Source organism: Myxine glutinosa, chromosome 1 (assembly GCF_964187855.1).
Source record: "Myxine glutinosa chromosome 1, kmMyxGlut1.1, whole genome shotgun sequence".
NCBI lineage: Eukaryota > Metazoa > Chordata > Myxini > Myxiniformes > Myxinidae > Myxine > Myxine glutinosa.
The window spans coordinates 363,680,697-363,694,380 of NC_136261.1; the positions used below are offsets into that span (position 1 = coordinate 363,680,697).

Consider the following 13,684-nt stretch of genomic DNA (forward strand, 5'->3'; position numbering starts at 1 on the left):
ACTTGATGTATAAAGATTATTAACTTTATGTATAAAGACTATTAACTTGATGTATAAAGACTATTAACTTGATGTATAAAGACGATTAACTTGATGTAGGAAGACTGTTAACTTGATGTCGAAAGACTATTCACATGGTGGATGAAGACTATTAACTTGATGCAGGAAAGACTATTAACTTGATGTATAAATACTATTCACTTGGTGTATGAAGACTATTAAGTTGATAAAGGAAGACTATTAACTTGATGTATAAAGACTATTAACTTGATGTATAAAGACTATTAACTTGATGTATAAAGACTATTAACTTGATGTATAAAGACTATTAACTTGATGTATAAAGACTATTAACTTGATGTATAAAGACTATTAACTTGATGTATAAAGACTATTAACTTGATGTATAAAGACTATTAACTTGATGTATAAAGACTATTAACTTGATGTATAAAGACTATTAACTTGATGTATAAAGACTATTAACTTGATGTATAAAGACGATTAACTTGATGTAGGAAGACTGTTAACTTGATGTCGAAAGACTATTCACATGGTGGATGAAGACTATTAACTTGATGCAGGAAAGACTATTAACTTGATGTATAAATACTATTCACTTGGTGTATGAAGACTATTAAGTTGATAAAGGAAGACTATTAACTTGATGTAGAAAGACTATTCACATGGTGAATAAAGACTATTAACTTGAAGAAGGAAAGACTATAAACTTGATGTATAAAGACTATTAACTTGATGGATAAAGACTATAAACTTGATGTTGGAAGACTATTAACTTGATGTATAAAGACGATTACCTTGATGTATAAAGACTATAAACTTGATGTATAAAGACTATTAACTTGATGTATAAAGACGATTACCTTGATTTATAAAGACTATTAACTTGATGTATAAAGACTATTAACTTGATGTATAAAGACTATTAACTTGATGTATAAAGATTATTAACTTTATGTATAAAGACTATTAACTTGATGTATAAAGACTATTAACTTGATGTATAAAGACGATTAACTTGATGTAGGAAGACTGTTAACTTGATGTCGAAAGACTATTCACATGGTGGATGAAGACTATTAACTTGATGCAGGAAAGACTATTAACTTGATGTATAAATACTATTCACTTGGTGTATGAAGACTAGTAAGTTGATAAAGGAAGACTATTAACTTGATGTATAAAGACTATTAACTTGATGTATAAAGACTATTAACTTGATGTATAAAGACTATTAACTTGATGTATAAAGACGATTACCTTGATTTATAAAGACTATTAACTTGATGTATAAAGACTATTAACTTGATGTATAAAGACTATTAACTTGATGTATAAAGACTATTAACTTGATGTATAAAGACTATTAACTTGATGGAGGAAGACTATTAACTTGATGTATAAAGACTATTAACTTGATGTAGGAAGACTATTAACTTGATGTATAAAGACTATTAACTTGATGTATAAAGACTATAAACTTGATGTATAAAGACTATTAACTTGATGTATAAAGACTATTAACTTGATGTTTAAAGACTATAAACTTGATGTATAAAGACTATTAACTTGATGTATAAAGACTATAAACTTGATGTAGGAAGACTATTAACTTGATGTAGGAAGACTATTAACTTGATGTAGGAAGACTATTAACTTGATGTAGGAAGACTATTAACTTGATGTAGGAAGACTATTAACTTGATGTAGGAAGACTATTAACTTGATGTATAAAGACTATTAACTTGATGTATAAAGACTATTAACTTGATGTAGGAAGACTATTCACATGGTGGATTATTAACTTGATGCACAAAGACCATTCACATGGTGGATAAAGACTATTAACTTGATGAAGGAAAGACAATAAACTTGATGTAAAAAGACTATTCACTTGGTGTATAAAGACTATTAACTTGATGGATAAAGACTATAAATTTGATGTTGGAAGACTATTAACTTGATGTATAAAGACGTTTAATTTGATGTAGAAAGACTATTCACATGGTGGATAAAGACTATTAACTTGATGTTGGAAGACTATTAACTTGATGTATAAAGACGATTAACTTGATGTAGAAAGACTATTCACATGGTGGATAAAGACTATTAACTTGATGTTCGAAGACTATTAACTTGATGTATAAAGACGATTAACTTGATGTAGAAAGACTATTCACATGGTGGATAAAGACGATTAACTTGATGTAGAAAGACTATTCACATGGTGAATAAAGACTATTAACTTGAAGAAGGAAAGACTATAAACTTGATGTAAAAAGACGATTCACTTGGTGTATAAAGACTATTAACTTGATGGATAAAGACTATAAACTTGGTGTTGGAAGACTATTAACTTGATGTATAAAGACGATTACCTTGATGTATAAAGACTATAAACTTGATGGAAAAGACTATTAACTTGATGTATAAAGACGATTAACTTGATTATAAAGACTATTAACTTGATGTAAGAAGACGCTTAACTTGATGTCGAAATACCATTAACTTGATGTATAAAGACTATTAACTTGATGTAGGAAGACTATCAACTTGATGTAGAAAGACTATTCACATGGTGGATAAAGACGATTAACTTGATGTAGAAAGACTATTCACATGGTGAATAAAGACTATTAACTTGAAGAAGGAAAGACTATAAACTTGATGTATAAAGACTATTAACTTGATGGATAAAGACTATAAACTTGATGTTGGAAGACTATTAACTTGATGTATAAAGACGATTACCTTGATGTATAAAGACTATAAACTTGATGTATAAAGACTATTAACTTGATGTATAAAGACGATTACCTTGATTTATAAAGACTATTAACTTGATGTATAAAGACTATTAACTTGATGTATAAAGACTATTAACTTGATGTATAAAGATTATTAACTTTATGTATAAAGACTATTAACTTGATGTATAAAGACTATTAACTTGATGTATAAAGACGATTAACTTGATGTAGGAAGACTGTTAACTTGATGTCGAAAGACTATTCACATGGTGGATGAAGACTATTAACTTGATGCAGGAAAGACTATTAACTTGATGTATAAATACTATTCACTTGGTGTATGAAGACTATTAAGTTGATAAAGGAAGACTATTAACTTGATGTATAAAGACTATTAACTTGATGTATAAAGACTATTAACTTGATGTATAAAGACTATTAACTTGATGTATAAAGACGATTACCTTGATTTATAAAGACTATTAACTTGATGTATAAAGACTATTAACTTGATGTATAAAGACTATTAACTTGATGTATAAAGACTATTAACTTGATGTATAAAGACTATTAACTTGATGTATAAAGACTATTAACTTGATGTATAAAGACTATTAACTTGATGTATAAAGACGATTAACTTGATGTAGGAAGACTGTTAACTTGATGTCGAAAGACTATTCACATGGTGGATGAAGACTATTAACTTGATGCAGGAAAGACTATTAACTTGATGTATAAATACTATTCACTTGGTGTATGAAGACTATTAAGTTGATAAAGGAAGACTATTAACTTGATGTATAAAGACTATTAACTTGATGTATAAAGACTATTAACTTGATGTATAAAGACGACTAACTTGATGTAGGAAGACTGTTAACTTGATGTCGAAAGACTATTCACATGGTGGATGAAGACTATTAACTTGATGCAGGAAAGACTATTAACTTGATGTATAAATACTATTCACTTGGTGTATGAAGACTATTAAGTTGATAAAGGAAGACTATTAACTTGATGGATAAAGACAATCCACTTGAAGTTGGAAGACTATTAAATTGATGTATAAAGACGATTAACTTGATGTATAAAGACGATTACCTTGATGTATAAAGACTATAAACTTGATGGAAAAGACTATTAACTTGATGTATAAAGACGATTAACTTGATTATAAAGACTATTAACTTGATGTAAGAAGATGCTTAACTTGATGTCGAAATACCATTAACTTGATGTATAAAGACTATTAACTTGATGTAGGAAGACTATCAACTTGATGTAGAAAGACTATTCACATGGTGGATAAAGACGATTAACTTGATGTAGAAAGACTATTCACATGGTGAATAAAGACTATTAACTTGAAGAAGGAAAGACTATAAACTTGATGTATAAAGACTATTAACTTGATGGATAAAGACTATAAACTTGATGTTGGAAGACTATTAACTTGATGTATAAAGACGATTACCTTGATGTATAAAGACTATAAACTTGATGTATAAAGACTATTAACTTGATGTATAAAGACGATTACCTTGATTTATAAAGACTATTAACTTGATTTATAAAGACTATTAACTTGATGTATAAAGACTATTAACTTGATGTATAAAGACTATTAACTTGATGTATAAAGATTATTAACTTTATGTATAAAGACTATTAACTTGATGTATAAAGACTATTAACTTGATGTATAAAGACGATTAACTTGATGTAGGAAGACTGTTAACTTGATGTCGAAAGACTATTCACATGGTGGATGAAGACTATTAACTTGATGCAGGAAAGACTATTAACTTGATGTATAAATACTATTCACTTGGTGTATGAAGACTATTAAGTTGATAAAGGAAGACTATTAACTTGATGTATAAAGACTATTAACTTGATGTATAAAGACTATTAACTTGATGTATAAAGACTATTAACTTGATGTATAAAGACTATTAACTTGATGTATAAAGACTATTAACTTGATGTATAAAGACTATTAACTTGATGTATAAAGACTATTAACTTGATGTATAAAGACTATTAACTTGATGTATAAAGACTATTAACTTGATGTATAAAGACTATTAACTTGATGTATAAAGACTATTAACTTGATGTATAAAGACGATTAACTTGATGTAGGAAGACTGTTAACTTGATGTCGAAAGACTATTCACATGGTGGATGAAGACTATTAACTTGATGCAGGAAAGACTATTAACTTGATGTATAAATACTATTCACTTGGTGTATGAAGACTATTAAGTTGATAAAGGAAGACTATTAACTTGATGTATAAAGACTATTAACTTGATGTATAAAGACTATTAACTTGATGTATAAAGACGACTAACTTGATGTAGGAAGACTGTTAACTTGATGTCGAAAGACTATTCACATGGTGGATGAAGACTATTAACTTGATGCAGGAAAGACTATTAACTTGATGTATAAATACTATTCACTTGGTGTATGAAGACTATTAAGTTGATAAAGGAAGACTATTAACTTGATGGATAAAGACAATCCACTTGAAGTTGGAAGACTTAAATTGATGTATAAAGACGATTAACTTGATGTATAAAGACGATTAACTTGATGGATAAAGACTATTAACTTGATGTAGAAAAACTATTAACTTGATGTATAAAGACGACTAACTTGATGTAGGAAGACTGTTAACTTGATGTCGAAAGACTATTCACATGGTGGATGAAGACTATTAACTTGATGCAGGAAAGACTATTAACTTGATGTATAAATACTATTCACTTGGTGTATGAAGACTATTAAGTTGATAAAGGAAGACTATTAACTTGATGGATAAAGACAATCCACTTGAAGTTGGAAGACTATTAAATTGATGTATAAAGACGATTAACTTGATGGATAAAGACTATTAACTTGATGTATAAAAACTATTAACTTGATGTATAAAGACTATTAACTTGATGTATAAAGACGGTTAACTTGATGTATAAAGACTGCTAACTTGATGTATAAAGACTTAACTTGATGTATAAAGACTTAACTTGATGTAGGAAGACTGTTAACTTGATGTTGGAAGACTATTAACTTGATGTAGGAAGACTATTCACTTGTTGTATAAAGACTATTAACTTGATGTATAAAGACTATTAACGTGATGTATAAAGACGATTAACTTGATGTAGGAAGACTGTTAACTTGATGTCGAAAGACCTTTCACATGGTGGATGAAGACTACTAACTTGATGCAGGAAAGACTATTAACTTGATGTATAAATACTATTCACTTGGTGTATGAAGACTATTAAGTTGATAAAGGAAGACTATTAACTTGATGGATAAAGACAATACACTTGAAGTTGGAAGACTATTAAATTGATGTATAAAGACGATTAACTTGATGTATAAAGACGATTAACTTGATGGATAAAGACTATTAACTTGATGTATAAAAACTATTAACTTGATGTATAAAGACTATTAACTTGATGTATAAAGACTATTAACTTGATGTATAAAGACTATTAACTTGATGTTTAAAGACTGTTAACTTGATGTATAAAGACTTAACTTGATGTAGGAAGACTGTTAACTTGATGTTGGAAGACTATTGACTTGATGTAGAAAAGACTATTAACTTGATGTAGGAAGACTATTAACTTGTTGTATAAAGACTATTAACTTGATGTAGGAAGACTATTAACTTGATGTATAAAGACTATTAACTTTATGTCGGAAGATTATTAACTTGATGTAGGAAGACTATTAACTTGTATAAAGACTATTAACTTGATGTAGGAAGACTATTAACTTGATGTATAAAGACTATTAACTTGAGGTAGGTATACGATTAACTTGATGTGGGAAGATGATTAACTTGATGTGGAAAGATGATTAACTTGATGTATAAAGACGATTAACTTGATGTAGGAAGACTATTAACTTGATGTTAGAAGATGATTAACTTGATGTATAAAGACGATTAACTTGATGTAGGAAGACTATTCACTTGTTGTAGGAAGACTATTAACTTGATGTTAGAAGATGATTAACTTGATGTATAAAGACGATTAACTTGATGTAGAAAGACTATTCACTTGATGTTGGAAGACTCTTAACTTGATGTAGGAAGACTATTAACTTGATGTTAGAAGATGATTAACTTGATGTATAAAGACGATTAACTTGATGTACAAAGACGATTAACTTGATGTATAAAGACTATTAACTTGATGTTGGGAGACTGTTAACATTTGATGATTGCTCTTCAGAGGGATACATTATTTATATGGAAGTAAAAGCCACTAAAGGCATGTAAAGAAGAGGAGGGGTAGAAAAACAAAGACATTAAACGTTTCAATGAGTTTCTTCGACCCTGATGTACAAGTCAGCATCTTACTATAATTCACCAAATGTCCGTCCGTCTGTCTGTCTGTCTGCTGTTTGAAGGTACCGTAAAAACTGCTGAACCGATCGCAACAATATTTTGGGTCGGTAACCCTGGGATCTCCAGGAGTAAAATAGGCTATTTAGTTTTCTCAATGTCAGCTTTGGTCTTCAGCATTCTCAGGTTTGGACTCCCACATAACATTCGCATTCACATAACGTTGATTGTGATGATGTTTTTATTGTGACAATGTTGTTTTCCTGGGTGCCACACAAACTGCTGCACGGATCGTTGCATGGCTGCACCGATCGAACTCGGTGACCTCGGACAAAGACCTTTTATCAGGACATGGGTTGAATCCCTGCTTGAGAGAATTCCAAACCACTCCCGCCATCACGGCCGTCTCTCCAACTTACAATCCCACGAGATATGTGGAAAGGACGACCCAAAACCAATATAACAGATCGCTGTCTCCATCAATCTTGCCAAGGCCTTAACACCTATCGGCTCAAAATCCTTTTAACTGTTGATTTGGTAGTTTTTACAATGAAGGAAACATTAACAATGTTGTTAAAAGTTTATTTTGTGATTAATTGGAGTTATGTTGTTTGGAATGAAAAAAGAGATATCGAGTTCAAGTGAATGACGACATGCCATGATGGTTTCTACTTTTCTGAACGTGAACTTCGCGGATCGCCATATGCAGATTCGCCATGGTCCCACGATCGATGTTTATATACGTGAACATACGCGTTTGTTTGCGAACGCATACGTTTTTCATGGAAGTCCTTCACGAACTTGCTGTCCATGTCTGACGTGCGACTGAAGGTGCTACAGGAATGTGGAATTTATTGGTTTCATGCTTTAGCATTCACCATATCTGCATTGCCTGTTTGCTTCTGGCCTCCCACGCGTGCGTAGCACGGGTATCTCCCTAGTAATTATAACTTGGACATATACATTTGGTACATGCTTCGTACAAGTATATAATGACGCAATTCATGAGACTTATTTATAGGAGTTTTATGATGCATTATGTTACTCTTTTTTTTTTTCCCCTAGGTTGTAAATTGAAATATGAATGATCCCATGGATGATTGGAGTAGGAGTCACATGACATCTTTCATAAATATGGATGCTGCAGTGCTGTTGCCATGGCTTACGTGCCTGACTGATCACGAGCGGGTAAAGTGAGAGTCATACCTGTTTGCAAAGAGATTCAGAACAAATTATCTGTAGAGATTTTGTCCAGGACAACTCGACAACTCAACTCGAGCGAAAACTCGAGTTTATCCGTGGGTTCACAGGATGTTACTTGCCTTGACTTTGAGCTGCTCATCTTTGTGCAGTTATCTGTGCCTGTCTATAAACTCTCCTGGTGCTTTGTGTGCACGGTGTTGCCTGATTGAATCGGCTGTCCTTTTGAATAGATGTTAATAGGACTGTGGCAACTGCTAGTATTCACATGCGGATGTCAAATATCTCATGGTGCCGATTGAGAAGAGTAGGCCATTGTGTTCTGGCCAAATTGTAAATTGTTGTCCTTAAGCATGGGGAATACCGCAACAGCAGCTTAGCGTCGCCACCACACATAATGCAAACCTGCAGCGAGGTGCTGAATACGTGTGAATAAGCACCACAGTGTGAATAATTTGCAGAAAATGCCCGGCAGACATTGCAAAAACAAATAACTCGAGATTTTTGTCAAAAGAAAAAGACTGTAAGACAGACAGTCCAACGTTTTTTTCACCCTCTTTACGAGACAGGTTTTATCGAAGAGCAAGGTTGAACTGAAAGTGGGGTAGAGAGGTAACAATTGAGCAGAACCAGCAAGGAACAAGAGAGAGAGGGAGAGAAGAGGGAACAAAACACTGAAAACAGCAAGTTAGAAGGTTAAGATAGGAGGGGTTAATGGATTAATAACTATAATCGGTCAGGATGGGGGATGGTAGAAAGTAGCGGTGCACTGCTTTCTTGATAACTTAGACTCGAGTGAAGAGTGGGGGAAAATGCCCTCTGGAACGTGTTTGCTTATACGGGGGAAGTGAAGGACAAAGGAATTGAGATGCGCAGTCTGGCAGGATTTTGGAAATTTAACCAGGAGGGGGTTACTGGATGAACACGTGCATCCTGAGGTAGATAGGCAGGGTCAGAGGACTGAGAGAGCAGCGGAAGAAATTTTGGAGAATGGACTGCTAAAAAAAACAGACCAACAACCTGACTGTGATGTGAGAGAAACAGACCTTGTGCTTTGGCATCATCGGAAGAGATTCCAATCATTATGAGAGCTTTAGATTCCACATAATCCAAGAGAGTCACATGTGATGCTGGAGTGCCAGGCCAAAACAGAGAGCAGTAATCCCTTGAGCTACAGAGAAAGGCCTTATAGACTTTGAGTAGCTCTAATTTTCCAAGTAAACACGTGGGTTGGTGGAGGATTCCCAATCTGCTGCCAGCTTTTCTATGTGGTTGGCCCAGGAAAGTGTTGATGGTGAGGCCTTGGAGTTCAACAGACTAAACTCTTCAAGTGTTTGACCATGAATTTTGATGAGACTGAGATTTTCCAGGATTGAAGGACAAGTTCCATTTATCAGACCTGCATCTAATCAATTCCAGATCAGCCCAGAGTGAAGAAGCTGAAGTCTGCCTAGCAGAGTGATGGAATACTGTATGTTACAATGTAGAGCTCTCTGTAAAAAGGAAGAGAGGGGTTTCAAGAGCATAGGAGAGGTAATGTCTATAGATGAGGAAACAGCAGTAAATCTGGAGTTGAGTGACAGGAACGGAATAGAAATTGATGGTCAGAGATCAGGTTGTTTGAAAAAAGGTAAGAATTGATTTCAGTAGCGATGTTGGATTCCAGGACCTTGCTTGTAATTGAAAGTAATCTCAATGGTCTATTAAGCCACAGAGTGGCTTTCATTTCAGGCCATCAAATAACGGTGTGCTTAGATATTAAATTCCTTCCCAGAGGGTGGCAATGACAGGCCTATAGGCCACTCTATGGGCATTTACACCACATCTTCCAGGCCACTTGGGACTGGACCAGTAGTGACTGTGAAAGTGTGTTTGGCATTAACGCCATACACGCTGCCAAAAATAATACGTCTTGCGTATTTTTTACTTGTGATGTCACGTACGACTGAACTGATGCTGGACGTATTCGTCCAACCGGAGAAAAGCCAATAGCTGCGACAAACCCTTCGCCTGCATAGACTCGGGAATGTCCGCCATTTTTCGCCTTCCTCTCCGAAATCAAGTAACATGATGACCTCACCCATATGACGTTAAATGGCCACCTATATCCATCTCCAAATGGCTGCAACTTACTGGTATTCAAGTAGGTGGCTCTCGCCACTCCACACCCCATCCATGACCGATTGGATTGGTTGTAAACATGTGGCCTCAAAGACGTGTAAAGGATTCTTATGTGGATAAATTGTTGGACTTTCTGAGTCTTTTTCTTCGTTTTTTGGACAAAACTTTGGTTGGCTTTGGTTTTGCATTCTGCAGTCGGATTCTTAGGTGGTTTCCCAATTGCAAACAGCTATTTAATAAAATGAATGTTTATCTGAAAAGACAATATAACAACGGTATGTGAATGTATCTTCTGACAGATGAAGATGAACCCAGTGGCGTAGTGATGGGGGGCGGAGGGGGCGACCGCACCAGAAACGAAGTGGATGGGGCGCCAAATGACACCATCAAAAAAACGTTTTCATGCTCCATTTGTTTGTATTGTATATAAATTATAATACATTGAACTCATGAGATCACGAGAAGCAACTTTCAGAACCACGTTTTACAGTTTCAACTCCGTGCTACGTGTCAATGTGTCAGGTCGACGTTTACAAACTCCTTTACATCGGAATTCACTTTTTTCCTAATTCCTATTTCTATCACCTCGCACAGATGTCCGTGATTTTAGCACCCTTTACCCAATTCAAAGTTAGGGTTGTACCATTACAAAAATGGGGGGTGTTGTGGGTTTCTTTGTTCAAAAGGCGAGTGCGTAAATAGGGTAAATTATGGACTGTGGTAATCCGATAATCGTTCCAATCCAGTAAACGGTTCATATGGCCCCCTCAATAGGAATTTCTGACTATGTCAGTGCCTGCAGGGGGCGATCTTTTTGACCTTCGTCCCGAGCGCTACAAACCATCACTGCGCCACTGGGTGAACCTATTGTGATTCAATAGTATGGAGTCAATTGGTACAGTATATTTAAACACTCTTTGTCATGTTCAGGACATAATTTCAACGCGAGCACGGTACGAAAACCGTTTGGATGCAATGACACATCTCATGGGTGATGTGCATCGCCGATGGCTGCAAGGCTCGTACCAACAGTTGTTACGAGCGTTGTACAACTGTAAGCACTTGGAGATTGCTCAAGAAATGGAGAGGGAATTAGTAAGAGTGCATCTTTCTGCTGGTATGAACACACATCATTTACATGGCTTTTATAATTTTGATATATCATAATGTGATGCTTGGAATGATGGCATGTTGTGGGAAGAGATTGCCTTGGGTCATTTTTGTGGAATGCTTCCGTAGAATATTGATTGGTGAGCCAAGTACAAAATGCATAGGGTATGAGATCATGGGGACCAACTGGATAGCTCAGAGGTAATGAACCCGTCTTTGAGCTATTTCTTCTACAGTGTAGTCGGACCCCTCTATTCATGGTTCCGCTATTCGCGGGTTCCACGTATTCACGGGTGGTAAAATGTGACCTGTTTCTCTATTTGTGGAAAACGTGGTTTTTTTTTTCTATTTGCAGCCGTGTTCCGTAAAATCGCAGTTTTTTTTCCTATCCGCGGATGTGCTCTGCGAAATTGCAGGTTTTTTTTCTAGTTGCGGCCGTGTTCCGTGAAATCGCAGTTTTTTTCCTATTCGCGGCCGTGTTCCCCGAAATTGCAGGTTTTTTTTTCCCATTCGCGGCCGTGTTCTGCAAAATCGCGGTTTTTCAGGGGCGCAAAAAAATATTTCACGAGCCGTTAGCTTGACATACAGTATTTATAAAACCCATTTTCACCAGCCATGCATAAAGCAGCTGGACATACGTAAAAAAACAAACATCATCTACGAGCCACGAGCATGATCTGCTCCTGCGTTTGCTGCCATGTGTTTTGCGTTTTCACTGCTTTCGCAGGGCATCCCGTCATTTACACTGAATAGCTTCACATGATATTCCACCGTTCACAGGTAAACATTGCTTCGCAGGATATCCCACCAGCTGCATAACACGTTGTGGAAGTCTGGATGGACTTCCAACTGTTTGTGAGATGTCATCAACGGCATCTCAATTGAAAGTTGTTCCAAACCCTCATTAATTGTCAGGATAATTGAATGACATGCGTTGTAATGACAAACCTCCAATGATGGTCTCTTCCCACAAATTGTTTTAATCCTCATGGATCATCACACACCAATCATTATAATCTTCAAAATATATATTGCCAATAAAAGTGAAGCATATACTAAATGATAAATTATTTGAGTAATTTGCATTATGAATTATAGAACTTGTGTGTTCACCATGCTTAGAAAAACTTAAGGGAATAAAGCTTACAGTATATTGATGATCTGTTCAAGGAAGAAAAACCACCTTTAGAGGCCATTTTTCCCCGCAAGCGGGGGTTGGCATTTTTCGGGAACTGTGGTTGTTGTTGTTTTTCGGTCCCCTTTTTGAAGCAATGTTTTACGGCCGGATGCCCTTCCTGACGCCAACCCTTTTTGCCGCCTTTAACGACAATCAGGGAATTACCAGTGAACTGGTACTCAATTTGCCAACCTCGGAAGGATGACAGGCTGAGTCAACCCCCCTGGCGTTAATTCAGCGATTGACCGGGATTCGAACCCAGGATCCTAGGATCCTAAGCCGGCACCCTAGCCGCTAGCCCAACACCATATCAAGGAAGGAACAAACAATATCTTTTAGGGAAATATACAAAAGGGGCGAACGAAACTGTTTTCCTTATTCAAACCCAGACACTGGTGTTGGGCTAGCGGCTAGGGTGCCGGCTTAGGATCCTAGGATCCTGGGTTCGAATCACGGTCAATCGCTGAATTAACGCCAGGGGGGTTGACTCAGCCTGTCATCCTTCCGAGGTCGGCAAATTGAGTACCAGTTCACTGGTAATTCCCTGCTTGTCGTTAAAGGCGGCAAAAAGGGTTGGCGTCAGGAAGGGCATCCGGCCGTAAAACATTGCTTCAAAAAGGGGACCAAAAAAACAACAACAACCACGGTTCCCGAAAAAGGCCAACCCCCGCTTGCGGGGAAAAATGGCCTCTAAAGGTGGTTATTTTTTTATATTAAACCCAGACAGTCCACGCTAGCGGCGCCAAACACCATGTGCACACCCTTTCATCTCATGCTGCTCATCTTTATCGCTTGTGTTGAAATGCTACCCAGCCAGATGTTCTACCATAGCCAAGGGGTGCCAACGTCTTCAATCGGTGACCTCCCTGACCCCACAACCTTCAGCCTGACTCCTAAAAGCACAGAAAAAAATCCTTTGTCTCAGAG

The 13,684-nt window shown here is 35.7% G+C and overlaps 1 protein-coding gene across 3 annotated transcripts in view; it reads left to right on the top strand.

The window, feature by feature from the left end:
* LOC137414295 (uncharacterized) overlaps window positions 1–13,684 on the top strand; it is a 40,434-nt gene that overhangs the window by 6,042 nt on the left and 20,708 nt on the right. For 2 of the 3 annotated variants that reach the window (XM_068099790.2, XM_068099796.2), the window contains exons 2-3: window positions 8,215–8,337; window positions 11,401–11,587. In XM_068099790.2, the coding sequence (XP_067955891.2) occupies window positions 8,230–8,337; window positions 11,401–11,587 (295 nt within the window). In that variant the 5' untranslated portion in view covers window positions 8,215–8,229. Of the gene's footprint in view, window positions 1–8,214; window positions 8,343–11,400; window positions 11,588–13,684 lie in introns of all 3 variants that reach the window. The other variant, XM_068099802.2, reaches the window with a different exon arrangement.